This window comes from Gossypium raimondii, chromosome 3 (genome assembly GCF_025698545.1).
Source record: "Gossypium raimondii isolate GPD5lz chromosome 3, ASM2569854v1, whole genome shotgun sequence".
NCBI classification, from domain to species: Eukaryota; Viridiplantae; Streptophyta; class Magnoliopsida; order Malvales; family Malvaceae; genus Gossypium; species Gossypium raimondii.
The window spans coordinates 3,848,633-3,867,165 of NC_068567.1; the positions used below are offsets into that span (position 1 = coordinate 3,848,633).

General features: G+C 29.9%; 1 protein-coding gene across 1 annotated transcript; it reads left to right on the forward strand.

Annotated features, from left to right (window-relative positions):
• The first annotated feature begins 7,216 nt into the window (after nt 1-7,216).
• On the forward strand, nt 7,217-12,521 carry LOC105796620 (ribonucleoside-diphosphate reductase small chain A). The gene is made up of 9 exons (XM_012626371.2): nt 7,217-7,578; nt 8,367-8,527; nt 8,891-8,939; nt 9,412-9,538; nt 9,966-10,031; nt 10,158-10,274; nt 10,618-10,780; nt 11,434-11,504; nt 12,100-12,521. Exons 1-9 carry the CDS (start codon nt 7,401-7,403, stop codon nt 12,212-12,214), a joined length of 1,047 nt encoding a protein of 348 aa, XP_012481825.2. The 5' UTR covers nt 7,217-7,400; the 3' UTR covers nt 12,215-12,521.
• The last annotated feature ends 6,012 nt before the right edge of the window (nt 12,522-18,533 follow it).

Sequence of the window (18,533 nt, forward strand, 5' to 3'; positions counted from 1 at the left end):
TTAGTTAATACTCTTGTTTGAAATATTATATTAATATAATAATTAAGGTTTTTATAATTTGTATAATTCATGTTTTTCATCACAAGTTAGAAATAATATTTATGATTGTTGAAATATTGGACTTAAAAAAAAAATATTGTTGTATTTTTTTTCATCTGAAATTCTTCGATGTTCGGTAGCTACATTGAGTTCGAATGAATTTTGAGGTAAAATTTAAAATTTTATCGAATTTCGTACCATTTGACCCAATAATGATCCAATAATTAGTGCATTTTCTAATTAATGTTTTGTGAGAAAAAATATAAAAATGATTAGCGAGCTTGAGATTAAATACCAAAACTAAAATTTCTTATCTCTCGACCCAATGGTGAGCGCATTTTTAATTAAAGTTTTTGAGAAAAATATAAATTTTTATATATAAAAAGGAGGTTCCAATTTAATGTTGTTTATTATTTTATAATTAATACTTAAATTTTAAAATTTAAATTAATTAATGAAAAATATTATTTTTCTGTCATCAAGATGTTTATTTTGTGTTTGAATTAAATTTTTATAAAATGATTTTAAGAAATTTATCAAATAGCAAAAAATAATTTACTCAGAATCAATTAAACACTAGAAAATATTAAATTTTCCGAAATCATTTTTCAAGAATTATTTTCAGCGAATTAAACAAGCCCTAGTTTCATATATAAAAATCCAATCATAGTGTGAAAAGAAAAATAGGTCAAATCATGGTTGAAAAATCTAAACCAACCAATTAGACCGGTTCAATATAGAAGCAATCATTTATCCGATTCAATATATATATATATATATATATATATATATATATATTGGCCCTACGAGAGAATAGTTCAACCAATTAAATCATTTACGTGGATTGTCACGTTAGCATCATGATAAGGGACTCAGTGATCATTGAAAGCCACCTCAACAAGACTAAGGATCTGCAAAAATATCTCTCCAATTTTTCTCAGTTTCAAAAATAGCAAATTGGTCCTTTTAAAATTTGTTGGAGCAATTTAATCATTGTCAATTTCGAAAGTGAGCAATTGAGGACAATTAATCACAACATTAACATCTTCACTCAATTGTACATAATTTCAATTGGTATAATAACAAATTTAGCTCCCAATGTTTACATGTTTTGTCAAATTGGTCTAGATTCTTAAAAATTCAACAAATTTAGCCTCAACATTTACACATTTAAATAAATGTTGTTGGTTAAATTTGTTAAATTATTACCAATTTGGTTGAATGTGTATACTTTGACGGCTAAATTTGTTATTATACCAATCAAAATTGTGTTCAATTAAAAATATTAACATTGTGATTAATTAATTGTCCTTAATTACTTCGATTTTTTTGAGAGAAACCAATTTTAAAATTGAGAGGGATTGAAGAAATCTTTTTACCTTTAGGATTTAATGGTCAAAACACTTAACAATTTTGTCGGTGTAAGAACCAGGGGAGAAGCCAATTTTTTTTGGGGGAGCAGAATTAAATTGTATATTTTTACGATAGTAAAAATGCAATTTCACCACTTTAATAACCCATATCTTTATAATTTTTAAAGGATTAAATCAAAATTTTATCATTTTTGGGGAGCCAAAGTGCAATTTTACCATTACTAATTTAAAAATATATAAATTGTAAATGACCTAAATGAAAATTTTTCTATATTAGGGGGCAAGTAGATCTGTTCATGGGTCGGGCTACCCGCCCAGACCTGAAGGCTGCCCTGAAAGTTGAGAGGATTCGAGTAAAAATATTAAGCCTAAAAAATAGGCTTAGACAAAAAAAATAGGCCCGTTTAAACTACGGGCTCGAGCTTCGTCTGTAACAGCCCGATTTTGGGTCTAGTCGGAATAGTGGTTTCGAGACCACAAATCCGACAAGGAAAAAAAAATGTAATAGCCTGAATTTTCAAAGGTGTCGGAATGGTGATTCGAGATCACTAAATTCGACAAATGAGTAGAAAATATTATTAATTTAGTGAGTATAAGTTAAATGTGAAGTTAGGAAAAATTTTGAAATAGTGAATAGTGCACTAGAAATAAATATAAAATAATTAGAATCGAAAATAAGGTATTGAGACCTCAGAGATTTTAAACCGAGCCATAAATATTTATAAAAATATTTATGGAGTGTTAAAAAGTTAGTATTAAAGTTTCGTCAAGAAATTTTAAAGTTCCGATAATTAATTGAACAAAAAGGACTAAATTGTAACAAATGCAAAATTATAGGAAATGATTAAATAGCTTAAATGATAAAAGGAAGAGGGCTTAAAAGGAAAATAGACCCAAGGTCTATTTGGGCTGGACGGCAAATGCAGAAAATCAGGAGAATTGAGGGCAAAATTGGAATATTGCAAAATTTACTTAATAAAGTTAGGACCAAAGTGGAATTATCTAGATTTCTCTTCATTTTTTCTGCATTCTCATCAGCTAAAACACCATGGAAGGGTTTCTTCAAGCTGGTTCTTCATATTTTTACTGCAAGTAAGTTCAATTCTTGATCATTTCTTGAAATTTTGTATTTTTATGACTTTTACAACTAGGCCTACTTGTTGAATTCATTAGTTTTGATTTTATGAAAGAAGTTGAAAGTTGATATGAATATGTGCTGGAAGTATATGATGATTTAGCATGAAATTAGAGCTTTAAATTGTTCATATGCTGATTTTATTGAAAGAATTGAATAGAAAGTGAATGTTTGGGACCTAATAGTAAAAGAGTTTGAAGTTAGAGCTATATGTGGAAATTCTGAATTTCAATAGTTGTGAAATAACTTATAATGTCTAGGTAAAGTATTAATTGAGAGAATTAGATCAATTGAGGGGTGAATTGAGAAAGGACTGAATTGTATAAACTGTGAAATTTGGGGCAAAATGGAAATCAACATTTTGCACTAAAACAGTTTTGGACAGCAGCAGTAGTCTAACTTTGAAAAATCACCAAAAATTGTAGAGATTGAATTAGAGAATAAATAAAATATGAAATTAAAGCTTATTGAGTCTAGTTTCTTATAAAAGAAACGGTGTAAGCAATGAAATTGTAAATCATGAGATATAATGGATTTTGTGAGACAAGGTCAGAATGAATTCAGGTTCCCCTGTTCTGACTTTGGAAAATCATTAAAAATTGTACAAAAACTATTATGAGTTATAATTTATATGGTTAGAATCTTTAATGAGCTATTTTCAGAAGAAATAAACGGAAACATCATCCGAATTCTGTACAGTGAGATAATTAATTTTTAGTGAAGAGTGGTCGGAACTGTCAGACAGCGAAACAGGGGAACTTTAAAGAATAAACTGTACTATTTTGCTAAACCAAAAATTCTGAAAATTTTATGGTAAGAATATATGTGAATATAGTTCCGGGGAAAATTTACGGATCTTAATTTGGAGCTCTGTAGCTCCGGATAAAAATAATTTAGTGACTCTAACTCGGATAAACAGTTTTGAATATACATGTGAGTGAATAGTGAAATTATAGTTAATGTTGTTTAAGTGTATTATACACATTAAGGATGTGGAATGGAGAGGAGGAGGAGGAAAATTGGGAAATGTATGAATGATTTGTGTATAATTGGTCATATGCTTGATTATAATTGATAAACGATAAAATAGAAATGATGATTATATTTGTGCATTATTAGACATGGTTTAAGCTCATGTGTGAAAATAAAGTTTCATAGTATGTGTGAATAATATAATTGGTATATGATTGGGCATGAAGTAATGTCATGAATGGTTTATGAATTAACATCTGTTGGTAAATGTGGCACATTAATAAATGTTGTGCTCATCCATGCTTATAATGCTTATGTTATATGTGTATTTGGCTAACATATTTGGTATACATGCTTAGGCTTTGGCCAAGTAGTGGCTGAATTATGTCACGTTAAATTTATAAGTTATGCATTGAAATGTGATTATTGAATAGAAATTGAAATGGTTTGAATTGAATTATTGAATTAAATTGGAGTATTGAAATTGGTGATTGATATGGATTTTATTGGAATTGAAATTGAGAAAGTGGAAATTGATATGTGAGACGACATCGAATCGAATTACGAATCTTGAATATTGTTATGTATATCGCATTGAACTGTGAAAATGCTGAAATAATGAATTATCGCAATCTGTGAAACCGATTGAAATAAGAAATTATAATTGATCTTGAACTAAGATGGAAATTTATCTTTGAAAGTGAATTAAATACCCTATTAACTAGTCGGGCTAGTCGGATATAGTTGGCATGCCATAGGATATGGAAGAGTACGGGGTATTTGCCGGCTTACTGATTAGGCACTTATGTGCCGACTCATCTTATCATATTGATTCGGCACTTTGTATGTCGAATCGTTATCATATTCTTATCGACTCGGCACTTTGTGTGTCGAATCATCTTATCTTATATTATCGATTGGCACTCGTGTGTCGAATCTTTATTACGATTCTTGTTATGTGTTCAGCACTTTGTGTGTTGAATATCATTATCATTATCGACATCAGATATCTTGGTGTGTTTGGTTGGAATCCTGTATCCGTCGAGTCCGAGTCAAGTTAATAGGGCAAATGAAATAAAGTTCTTGATAAAACTAAATCGAATGATAAGACATATGTGAAAAGTAAAATTTGAAATAAAGAAATAAGAATGATTGTTATATATAATTAGTTGATAATATTAAAAGATTGAATTGTTTATTAGTAGTGATAATTGTAAAGAAAAATATGTGTGTGATTTAATGTCGATAATGATAAATTTTATGAAATAGATTTTGATAATATAAAATGATGTAAAATGAGAAGTGAAAATGAAATAATTTGAAATAGTGAAATAATACTTGAATTTAATTGAATACAAGGTATCGAAAAATATATTTATGGATTTAATGTATGAAGTGAGTATTTAAAGACTTTAATCGTAAATTGATTATATAAAAAAAAACGAATTGACAATGGAAATTGATGATGGATAAATTATTAAAATGGAATGGGAAATTGAAATGAATGGTATAGTCAAAAACATTGAATTAAATGGTAATTACGTATTAGTGTTAAACTTAGTGGCATTGAATTGTACGTGAATTAAATTGGAAAATTGCTAGTGATATGATTCAAATTGTAAGCATGAGAAATTGCAAATTGAATGAAATGGAAATGAAACATTGACTTGCATGAGTATGTATCGGGTCTCATAGGCCATATTTATTAAGATTATAATATTTTGAGGATATATTGTGAAAAGTTATAAAAGCATGTTAATAATTTTGAAGTTTTTAATTTAGATGAAAATTTATAACTCGGTTAAATACATTTACAAGTGTATGTGTTCTGGTAATGCCTCGTACCCTATTCCGGTGTTGGATATGGGTAAGGGGTGTTACATCGTCACTGTTAAGAACTTATTTGGGTATAAAAAATTCAAAGGAATTTAATTGATTTTTTTTCTTAAATAACTTTTCATACCATTAGACCCTAAAAATTAAAGTGATAAATATTAGTTTTATATTTTTCTTTTCAAAATATTTCTTTTAAGTGATGATTATTATAATAAGAAGATTATTGTGATTCTTTTTTACGAAAATCAGTTGATGTAATATTTTTGTATTACATAGTATATTAAGCATGTAAAGTTAAATAAAAATTAAAGTAATTGCAAAGATAAATGTTTAATTAATAAGTCTAGTTGTAAAATTGAATAGAAAAGTTATTTTTGTTCTAAGGTGCTCATGGGCCGTGCCCATAAAAAAATTTCGGCCAGCGTCCTAGGCCCAGGCCCTACCTGGCCCGAAATATGGGCCTAAAATTTTGTCTAGGCCCGACCCGGAAAAAAATTTCTAAGCTCGACCCATTTTTTTAATAAACACCAAAAATTTATTTAAAAAATAAAAAGTATTTTAAAAACATTTTAAAATTAAAAAAATCAAAAATACTTTTTTGACCCAAGCCCGGCCCGTTTTCTAAACGGGCTTCATTTTTTTTGCAAAACGGGCTTCATTTTTTTCCCAAACTCATATTTCGGGCCTATATTTTTACCCGAACCCTCCCACATTTCGAGCGGGCCGTCGGGCCAGGCGGCTTCAACATTTGCAATATTGCGGCTGTTATTTAAAAATAAAAAAATATTAGATTTGACAATATGATATAATAAGTTTATAAATCAAATTTTAAATATGATTATCATTTTATTGTATTACTAAATACTGTCAATAAAATAAAAACGTATATTAAGATTTTAATATCATTAAAGATTGTAATGTATATTTTTTTTAGAAAAAAATTTTGATTTTATTTTATTGAAAAAGTTATGAAAGAAATAGAAAATATTTTAGTATTTTTTTTTATACGAGTAAAAGTTTAATCACTTATTGTGAAGTAATTTATCTCTAAACCCTTACTTATTGTGGTTTGCGGCTAGGGTTGTGAGTGCAAATTCGTCCTTGCTTTGTCAAGTTGCTAGCGAAAGTTATTGTTTTGTTTGATTGGTTCTGTCGCTTCTTGATTCTGTTGTGGATGGATGAGACATTGCAAGGGTTGTCTTTGTACGAGAAAGAGAATTTAACCTGGTGCTTGATGGAGATATTGGGAGTGGAGGATGAAATCAACTATGATATTTACCTTGTGGGTAAGTTTATGGGAGAAAGGGTGGTTAAATTTAATGCCATGGAATGTACTCTCTTTGCGCTATAGCGCCCGTTGAAAGGGGCCACGATTAAATCGATTGGGGGAGGAGTGGCTTGTATTTGATTTAATTCTATCATATCATTTATTTGAAGATGATTTTTTGGGATCCTGGTCATTTAGTAATTATATTCTGGTTGTTCATTAATATCGTGTCTAAGATTCAAATTTATATTTTCTCCATACAAATATAATATATCTTACCATTACACCCGACCACTTATCGGTGTGCACCCATATCTTACTGATATTAAATTTTGCAAAATATAATTTTCATATATTACACTAAATTGTAAGTGATTGTTGGCCAAACAAAAAAATTGTAAATTGTGATAATAAATTTCATATGGTGGCATAAGGCCCACCTTACCATGAAAACCCCAACATCATGCGCCCACCTTACCATGAAAAACCCAATATCATGCACCCAACACCACAACTAGCAGAAAAGCTGCAAACGACTCCGTTTTCTATCTTAACGAATAAATACAAAGCATGCAACCGAAGGACACTCGAAACAAAAAGAAAAGAACGAAAGCCAAAAAGATCTGCTTCTCATACCACCCAATCATACAAAACCTGTCGTTTTCATTTCACAGAAGGGTTTTTGTAGGGTTTTTCATTTTCATTTATATCTTTCTTCTTTTCCTTCATTCAATATCTATAGAAAGTAACGATAAAAAAGGGGAAAAAAAGGGAGAAAATGGGTTCGTTGAGAGATGAGGAACAGAGAGTAATGGGAAAAGAAGAAGAGGAAGAAGAAGAGAAGGAAGAGGAAGAGCCTATACTAAAACAACAAAACCAAAGGTTTTGTATGTTTCCCATTACCTATCAACCACTTTGGGAGATGTACAAGAAGGCTGAGGCTAGTTTTTGGACTGGTACTACCTATTTTCCTCTGTTTTCAGAATTTTATTGGTCATTTTATGTGTTTTTTTTCTTCTCAAACTTGGGTTTTTGATGTTGTTTTTGTTTGTTTGAAGTTGGGTTTGTTTTAGATTTTATGAACTTTGCTTTGTATAAATGGAATGGGAAGTCAAATTAATGGCTGGAGGCAGAGGGTTAAAGAAAAGTGGGTTGTATGCATGGTTGAATTTTGGAATTGACTGTTGCATTGGCAATTTTGGTATCAACATCATTGTTGTTATACTGTTCATATGTTGTAATGGTTTTGAATTTTTTTTTTAAATTTTTGTTGGCTGGCAGTCATGAGAAAAAGCATTCAAACCATTAGTTATCCCTCCAAAGAAGATAACGAAAAGCTACCTTCTGTAAATGTTGATATAGACTTCTTTTCATGTTCTTGGAACTGTTTTCTTTTTCTCGTATCACGCTTCTTCATTGTTATGTTATAATGTAGTCATGCAGGAAGGATTATTGGTTAATTGAAATGAATTTTTATTGCATAGAAGTTGACCTCCAAACTTAAAGAACAATTAATCTGATTGATGTTTCTTAGGAAATTTAACCTTAGCAATCTTGTATAAAAAGTGCAATGAGCCTTTTTTCCACCCTTCTTTGTAAGCTTTTTTACCCCTTAATTTGGATCTTTTATCTGTTTATATCGACTTCCTATTATGTATTACTATTCATATCTTCTTTACCTTGTCTAGTAATTTCCTTCCCCTTGGTTTGACCTCATTCTCATCATTTTTTAATGTTATTGCAGCTGAGGAGGTTGATCTCTCACAAGACGTGCAGCATTGGGAAACCTTGTCTAGCTCAGAAAAACACTTCATAAGCCATGTGCTGGCCTTTTTTGCTGCATCTGATGGGATAGTTTTGGAGAACTTGGCTGCAAGATTCCTAAATGATGTTCAAATTCCAGAGGTAGGTATTCGTTAAGTTGTTTTGCAGGCTATTTTATGAATGCCCGTGAGTACCGATGGGACTAGTATCTTTAATTATACTTTTCATGTCTGGTTTTGCAATTTAGGATAACTTCATTCTTATATGAATGACTAAAATAGGAGAATCATATTGCAACGGTGTTGGGTCTGGTGGGTAATATCAGGATAATGTTCTGTTTAGTTCTTAATGATTTTGCCTGCTTAGCTAGTTGTAGACTTAAAGGCCGTTAATGACCAGTTTGTTTTACATTAAGGTAGGGGATACTTGTTTAGAAACCAGTAATCAGCCTTGTTTTTTCAAGTTTTTTTTTTTAATCTAATATCAGGTTTCCCATTCTCTCAGGCCCGGGCATTCTACGGATTTCAAATTGCTATGGAGAATATTCATTCTGGTAGAAAATTGATCATTTACTAGAATTGTTTATCTTCACATCTAATGTGTGCCCCCATTTAGATGTTACTACAAGAAAGTTCTTGGCCAATTTAGCCTGTCAAGGGCTTGCAGGTTTTGGCATAATCTAGCTTGCAGCCACATTTCAGACTTCTGGAGAAAGCCCTCTCTAATGATTACAAATGACTTTTGGTGCTTGAAAAGTAAAGATGAGTCCAGCCTCTTGTTCAGTCTTGGTCCCAGTTAATCTTTATTGAGGTTGTCAAACTCGTTTTTAGATTATTTTAGGGCTTGGTTTAACCTTCAAGAGTCAGTTGTTGGTTGGGCTAGATTGTCAGACTTATTTGGCCTTAACTGTCAACACAAGACTGCAGCCTAGTAAGCATTTACTAAGTTGTGGTCTTTCTGATGATTTCCCAGTATCTTGAATTAGAGTTACCTGATTGCGAATATTTTCTGCTGCCAATGGTTAGAAATGTACAGCTTGCTTTTGGAGACATATATCAAGGATTCCAAAGAAAAACATCGATTGTTCAATGCTATTGAAAGCATCCCTTGTGTCAGTAAGAAGGCTAAATGGGCTATCGATTGGATTCAGAGGTATTACTTTCATGTCCTGCTCTCTGGGGACTTAATATATTAAGCCAAAGAAGCAATTTGGTTAAAGAATTCTCAACATGTTGGACTAGAAGTTCAATAGAACATTTTTACCAAGGTTTTTCTAACTTTAATTAATCATTCTGCCTATTAGATATACCTAAGGCAGAATTTCTGTCCTAGGTATGGTAGAGCTTGATTTGCAATGATCAATGCATGTATGTCTGCTGTTCTTTATAATCATGTACGGATCAAATATTGAGCTCGGTAGCCTTGGCTCCTTTCTGCACCATTGAATAGCTGGAATTTGTTTGGTCATCATCTTTGTGGTTCTCAAGCGTATTTACAGTTTAAACTAGCTATCGTTAAGTCAAAGCACTGCAGTACCTTTCTTTCTTTAAAAGGTCTCTTTGGTTTTGTCTGTATGCAGTTCCACTTCATTTGCAGAGAGACTTGTGGCTTTTGCATGTATTGAAGGAATCTTCTTTTCTGGAAGGTAATCTTCTTTATCCATTAGGTTCTTCATGTTTCTAGAGTTTGTGTTTCTTATACTTTCCTACTACGAAGTTTGATTTAATTTTTTAACATTTCCTTTTTATTGATTAATCATTGAGTTTTTCAGCTTTTGTGCCATTTTCTGGCTTAAAAAGAGGGGACTGATGCCTGGTTTGACATTCTCAAATGAGCTTATATCTAGAGATGAGGGGCTTCACTGTGACTTTGCTTGCCTTCTTTACGGGTAGCTTTCTATTTTTTATTTTTATTAAAATATATTTGAAAACAATAATAGAACTTTTGCTGCTGCTTTTTTTTTTTTTTGGGGGGGGGGGGATTGGCTGGGGTTTGGCTCCACTTCATTAATTTTTCATTCATTAATATCCAATGCATGTTTAATCACAATTCACAAGTTGATTTTCACATTTAATAGATGGATCTTACATGGGTCCTACACATTTGAATGGTGATGATCATTGTATAGGATGTTAATGCATGAAAAAGTAATGGAGTGGATCTTAACCCCATTGGCTGGATATGTGGGTTGTATTTAAGAAGATATGGAATTTGAATGCACCTGCTTACAGGTTGCTGCAGAAGCAACTTAAATGGCACAAAGTCCATCATATTGTTCATGAAGCAGTGGAAATCGAGACGGAGTTCGTGTGTGAAGCTCTTCCTTGTGCACTTATTGGCATGAACTCGACACTCATGAGCCAGTACATTAAGTTCGTTGCTGATCGTCTTCTGGTATATTTCTGTTAATTTGTTTATATTTTAACAGTTCATTTTGATAATCCTAGCTTGATATCTTGAACCACCTTGAATGAAAAATATTTAACAAATTCATATTTGAATATTATACAGATACACCAAAACACACATTTATATTAATTCCATAAAACTTGTAATCTTATTTCTTAATCCTAAACTGATATGCTTTTATCCGAAATAAGAAGAGATGTTTTAACACGTGACTAATAGATCATCTGACTTTTAAATTTGATCATTCTTTGTTGATGTAATACACTGAAATCCAAAACATATTTTCATGATCATGAAATGTTACTAGTATCACCAATAGGATCATTTGTATATTTGCTTCAAGATTTTCCCTTAAAGTTATATTTCTTCTTGAATGAATTGCTCAAAATTTTAACTTCAAGTGGGTAAAGAAATCTAGTTTACATTTATAAAATCTTTAATCTGTTTTTTAAAGAAAATTTCAGGGATTTGACAGGAAAAAGGTGTATTACCATTCTGAATTATATGATTTTGCAGGATGATTTTCCTGATTAAAAGAAATGATTTTTTGAGAACTTAAAAGATATCTTTCATAGTTGAAGATGGCTTTGTTGGGTGTAAAGAACTAAATTAGTGACTTGTTTCCCACTTATTTGCAGGTTTCATTGGGCTGTCAAAGAAAGTACAGCGTCGAAAATCCCTTTGATTGGATGGAATTTATATCTTTACAGTAAGTATTAATATCCCATATTGCTGCATTTTTTTGGTTTTAAGTTATTGGATTATATAAAAGTAATGTCAATTGCAACATCTTTTATTAAGCTGACGTCCTGAAGTTGGACTCTTCTACACCTAATTAAGACACAGACACCCTTTTGTCAGTGGCATTCTTTCTACCATATTTGGTTCTCTTTTTTGAACTTTTTGATTTGAATGATTGTTGCTCTTGACGGGACCCATCTAACATTGGTCCCAAAGGAATTATTGCAGAAATGAGACATGTATGTGAAATGTGAGTGGCTATATGTGTCTTCCCTTCAAACATCACCATGATAACATATAGGGAAGGAATTTGTGTGGTAAGGGATTGTAACAGTCATTGACTTTTTCTAGTCTTGATTAATCATATAGTTAACACCCCCCCCCCTTTTTTTTGAGAGCTAGTGCTTGTCAAGCTTAGCTGTGTGAGTAATGATAGTAGTCAATTGCTGACTTGCTGCATTTTGTATTCTAGTGTGTGCATAACCTATGGTGATTAGGTCTATATTATCGTTTATGACATATTTAGAGTCTTAATCTTCTTAAACGTGTTTTTGACTTCGCAGAGGAAAAGCGAACTTCTTTGAGAGGAGGGTTGGTGATTATCAGAAAGCATCTGTTATGTCAAGCCTTCAAAACGGAGGTAAAAACTACGTTTTCAAACTAGACGAAGACTTCTAAATCACCCCCATCATTCTAGTTTCCATTTTGTTGCACACTGCAAGTATTATATAGATGCTGCCTGTTATTGGTATCAAAATATTCTTTGTAGTAGGTCTGTTTGTCTATAATATCGTTTCATTATGCCATAAAATCCAAGACATCAGTTCACTGCCTGCAACAATAAAAGCTTAAATCATGTATGTATGTATATTATGCCATGGCATCATTAGGCTTTTACCATGTGCGGTAATAATAATCATTTTGTATGCATATTGTTGTCCCTTATCGAATTTTTTAACTTATCGAATTTTTTAAGTGCCTGTCATATTCCAAGAGGTACTACGTATCTTTTATTCCCTTATTTGCTTTCATATGGTGGAAAGTCTATATTATCATTATCTTGTTTGCACTCTGCAATTGCTTATGTCTTACTTCCTCTTCAATTCACTAAAATATTTATTCAATACATATCAAACTAGGTAAGTTACATAATGCATATATGGCTGCCAATTCCATACAATATGAAACCTAAATAATAATAATAATAAAATAGTATGAGAGTTGAAGAGTTCAAATAATTAATTGAAATGTTATTTTCCTTTTGCCCCTTTTAGTGTGTGGTGCAAGGCACAACTTTGATTTTTAAACTTAAGTATTTGCAGCTTAGCAAGGATGAAAGGTATTGAGGGTTATCCTAGTCAATAATGGTCTTGTTTATTATTATTAAGGGGTAGGGCGAAGGGGAGGGGTTGTCTAGATCTGAACTCAGTGCTTGATGTTAACAGGGACTTAACAAAGCAGGTTATTGGCTACTACATAAGTAGCTAGTAGAGGTAAAAGTATCATGGAGACCTTTGTACTAAGAATTAGATTGCGTTTTACCTCTCTATTAAAAAATTGGACAAATTAGTCCCTATATATTAGATCAAAGAACAAACTGATCATTTCTGTTAAAAATTTCATCCATTTGTACTGTTAAAAACTGACATGTCTTATGGAATAACCAAATAGTGGCATGTCACGTGTACCTCATGTTGATGTACAATAATCAATTTTTAACAGTAGACATGAATGAAATTCTCAACTGAATGATCAATTTGCTCTTTGATATAAAGGACTAATTTACCTATTTTTTAAATAGAGGGGGTAAAATATAATCTGATTTTTAGTATAAAGGTATTCATAGTACTTTTACTGTTAGTAAACACGTAATAATGGTATTGTTTACTATTATTATTAGTATTAAGGGGTAGGGGAAGGTGAGGGGATGTCAATAAACACTTAAGCAATGTAAGTTATTTGTCTCTACATCGGTGATTAGTCTTGTTAGTAATGCTAATAAAATAGAAGAAATTTAAGTTATGAAACATCACAGGCACTAAAAATAGGAAAAACCAATTAATGATGGGTCTGAATGCATTTAATTTACTGAATTTGGAGTTGGGGCAGTCACTCCAGTTTTTGTTTTTTTTTCCCTACATTGAGTAAAAGAATGAATTTGTAATAAAAAAAGTGTAAAGAGGTTGGAGAATTGACAGCTGAGCTGCAAAGAACAGTGATGTAATTATACATTTAGAGCCTTTTTGTTTAATATTACAGGGTTTCATCATTATGAACATAATTGTTTCTCAATTATGTTTGCTTGGCGTTGCCGTCTTGGTTTTTTGGTGGTGTGGTGTGTGGGTTAGGCACCCCCTTTTCTATTATATAAATATCAAAATTTAACAAATTATATTAAAGGACGTGGATCCTCATCATCATCTCAAATAGTTGGAATTCTCTGATATTTATTCTTTTTACCACTTTTAACAACCCTGCTTCATTTTATCTATCCTGATGAGATCAGATAGTGGTGAGTGGACCATTTCACCTAACTTATTCTTTGAGTTGGTGTTGGTTTTGGTGTGTTGAAATTGGGTTTTGAAATTTTTAGATCAATTCGGTTTAAAATATAATTGTTTGAATCAAAATGTTTAGATAAGGAACTGATCGGGTATTAATCTGAAGAGAGATGTTAGATCGATTGATTTATAAATCAATACGGACTGGTTGAATCGGGTTAAAAAAATCAGTTGAAATAAATTTTTTTAAATTTATTTTTTATGAATTTATTTAATTGAACCGGTGGCTTGATTAGTTTGGCCACCAATCTAATTATGAAAATCTTGTTTTGGAGTTTTTGAGTTCGGGTTATTTTAGATTCGATTCAATTTTAGATTTGTGTAATTTTCGATCGAGTCATTTTGAGTTTGGTTCATATGTGTTGGAGAGTTTATTTTTTTTTTTAGTTTAATCATTATAGATTCTTCAGATTGATCATTTTAAATTATTTGTTCAAATCATTTTAATAATTAAATCAAGATAGATGAATTCTGAATTTATATTTATCAAATTTTCAACTTCAGATCAAAATCGATAGGTGTAAATCATAAACTTGTAGTTTAGCAGATGATTGGTGCTGAGTTAGCCAAAAACGGTGTCTTAGATTCCTTTTTCTGGCATTAAATATGCAGGTCCTTGTATTGTTATATAATTAATTTTTTCCCGAGAAACAAACAAAAACAAAACAACATATTCTCTTCTTCCTTAAACAAAAAGCGCAGTCTCACAAAGCATCAAAGTGGAGGATTTTATGGATCTACCACTGTCTTATTTATTTCTCATATTAATTAAATACTTATTTTCTGTGAATGTCAATGTCAATGGTGAAGGTGGAGGGGGTTGAACCGTATTTGTTGAGACTTCGAGGATAATGATAGGGTTGCCCCAATACATCACTTTCCCCTAACTAATAATCCCTAACAGATTAAAGTCACCTCCACTTCATCCTTTACCTACCACTTTCATCATGCTTGAATCAGAGGCGGAGTTAGAGAGGTTCGCAGGATCCCAATCTCTCCTAAAATATTTTTTTTGAAATATTATAATTTATAAAATTTTAAATTAATAATGGTAAAATTTTATTTTTATCATATTTATTAAAAATTATAAGGATATGAATTTTTTTAAATAATTTCATTATAAGCTCTGAGCATATCTGCTCTTTTTGATCCATAACTCATCTCAATTCATAAATAAGAGGATAATGCGTTTCAATGTACTTAAACTCATTTTCTCTTACATTGAGAACAATACTTATACCAATCGAGTTAAGACTCTATCGACAAATATATAAACTATTAAAATAATAAAATTATATTTTTATTATCATAAAAATATACAATCTAGCTGATGATATGAATATACAAATATAATAATAAGCGGAAATTTATATATTTTATATAAAAAAATATATTTCAAAGTAAAAAATGTGCCAATATTATAATTATCACTTAAGGAGTAGGAAATGGGGGGCCAATTCTCATCCCCCTGTCATCATCTTTACCTACCCTAACCACTAGAGTTTTTTTTTTTAAAGTACACTTTATACTCCAATTGAGGTTTAATTACACTCTAAGTCCTTATCTTCTTCAAACTCTTAGGAATTTAGTCTCTCGTGTAATAAATTAAACTCTGATTGATAACATTGATAATGGATTTTCGTTGAATTGAATTTGAAATTATAACAGGTTAAAATATGTCATATACTCTTTTTAAATTTGAAATTTGATACTTATACTTTTCATATTTTAAAATTTAGGTTAAATTGTTAATATTGTTAAAATTATTTTGTTAAATTCGTGTTCATTACAATGTCATTTTCTTAATTGCTACACAATGAGTTTTTAATAAAAAATAAATAGTACTAATAATTGGACTTGAAATTTGAAAAATAAATAACTAAATTCCTAGAATTAGAACCAGAACCAGAAGAGATTAAAATTTGAAATGTTTGAAGAGCACAGGGACTTAACGCATAATTAGACCTCCAAATGATTTTTTCCTTCCCATTTCCTCCATTGAAAAAGACACCATATTTGGGTGTTACTGTGAAGTATACATAATAATATTTTTTTGGTATCAAACATATACAGGAGTTTGGATGTTTGTAAGTGTTCCATTTTGTGCGGTGAGTGGTGGGTTCTTTTTTCTTTCTTTTTTTTTGAGTTTTTTTATGATTCCTTAAACTTAATTTTATCCAATAAAGAAATGTTTAACCCTACAATATCTCTTCATGCAAATTCCAACCTAACCCCTACCTTTTCCCTTTCATTTTCCTTCCATTATAATTATATATATATTGTCGATTGAATCATAGCTTAATTAGTATAAATATTGTTGTTAATATAGAAGAACGTAGGTTCAAGTGCGTAGAAGCGTATTATTCTCTTATTTATGGGTTAGGGAGAGACTATGGATAATTCTAGGTATTGAGCAAAAACAAAACAGATATAATTAGAACTTATAATGATATTATTAAAAAATACATTATGTTAATTTTATTTAATTAAATCTTAGCTTGTTGTGTTTATTATATTATTTTTGGTAAGATCGATAGAGAATCAAACTCGAGATCTGTGTCAACTAAAGATTTAAATTCAAATGATTTAGTCGATTATGTATTTATATTATATTTAAATATCTAATTAAGTTATTATCACGAGTCAATTAAATACTAATTCAATTGTAAAATAATTAAAAGAATCATTCACTTAAAAATAACCAATATTATTATAAAGATGTTTTTGCTCTGTAGGACATTTTCTTAATATTATTTATAGATTTTAACAAAATTTACTATTAATGAAATCTGATTTTATATTTTTAGGGGTTGGTCCAAAATTACTTAGCGGACGATTTTACCCTCCTAAATACCAATTTTAATTAAAAGAACTATTCTTATTTAAATTTCCTCAAAAAAAAAGAGATAAAATATTCTTTATTTAAATCTGTAATACAGTCATACCATGTGGGCACTGCTCCAATGATTTAAGCAATGAAATTAAAACATTATTAAAATAACAGATATTTGACCTAATTATTATTATTATTATTATTATTATTATTATTATTATTATTATTATTTGATATTAACATAAAATATTGCAAACTAAGAGATCCACTAATTGCTAATTTATATATATATATATATATATATATACATATCTTGACATGGAGGGGGGCTAAAACTCATTTCTAATTACTATTTAATATAAATTAAATTATCTTGAAATTGTATAAAAATATATTTATATGATTATATGTAAAAAAATTATCCAATATTACAAATATTTATTATTAAATTTCATTTATCAAATACATAGAATAATATTAAAAGATAAAATCAGTTATTATTAACTGAATTTTAATAGCTTTAACTCAAAAATATATTTTGAATAAAATTATGGAAAATATAAATTATCATGAAAGAAAAACTATTAAAATGGTGGAAAATATATTTTGAAGCGTATTATCTTCATTTTAAAGGTTAGAGAGGATTATAAATAGTTCTAAACATTGTATCGAGCGGATATATACTATAAAAATTGTTTTAAACAAAATGACATTATCAAATGCTTAAATTATTGGTTATGTCCTTATAAAAAATTTATTAGTAATGTTTATAGGGTTAATTTTCTCTCGACAACCCCAAATCGTGGCTAAGATTTTGAATTGGTCCTCCAACTTTAAATCATTTTAATTGAGTCTTTAAAAGATCAAATTTTGTATCGATTAGTCCTTTTATCAACCCAATCATCAATTCAAATATTAAATGAGACCTCAAAATGACATTAAGTACATTTAAAACACAAAATCAAAATGTAAGCATGTATGTATTAATTACCTATGGCACATACAATTATGAATTTGATTTGTTGAAAAAAGGAAACAATCATAAATTTTAAGAACATTGTCGATTTTAGCAAGTTAGATATAAATTATCGATGCAGAAGGTACATATATATTTTAAAAGGTACAATAACTTATTTGGTCCTCAAACTTTATAAAAAAATATTTTAGCCAATCATTTTAATTTTTTTGCCGTTTCTGACATTTAAACTTACTTTGGTTGTCAAATTACCCAAAATGAAAGGAAAAGTTAATGTATGTTAACTTTGCTGATGTGACATACACTTGGATTGCCACGTGGATGCTACATCAACAATTAAAAACTTTTTAAAATTTAAATTTTTTTTAAAAAAGTAAAATATATTTTTTATATTTAAAAAATAATTAATTGCTAACGTGGCATACATGTGGATGCCACATCAGCAATGTTAAAAGAAGTTAACTTTTTCATTTATTTTAGGGTAATTTGATTGTAAAGTTGGAGGGTCCAAAAAGTCATTATGTCTTTTGGGAATTTAATTAGAATGATTTGAAGTTAGGACCAATGTAACGTATAAACTGTAAGGGACTCATTATGGAAATAACCCATTTAAGAAATGTCTTTATC

Coding starts and splice junctions, on each gene's coding strand:
- LOC105796620 (XM_012626371.2), top strand. CDS start 7,401: ATGGGTTCGTTGAGAGATGAGGAACAGAGAGTAATGGGAAAAGAAGAA. Junction 8,940..9,411: donor TATGGAGAATATTCATTCTG/GTAGAAAATTGA, acceptor GCCAATGGTTAG/AAATGTACAGCTTGCTTTTG. Junction 9,539..9,965: donor GCTATCGATTGGATTCAGAG/GTATTACTTTCA, acceptor GTCTGTATGCAG/TTCCACTTCATTTGCAGAGA.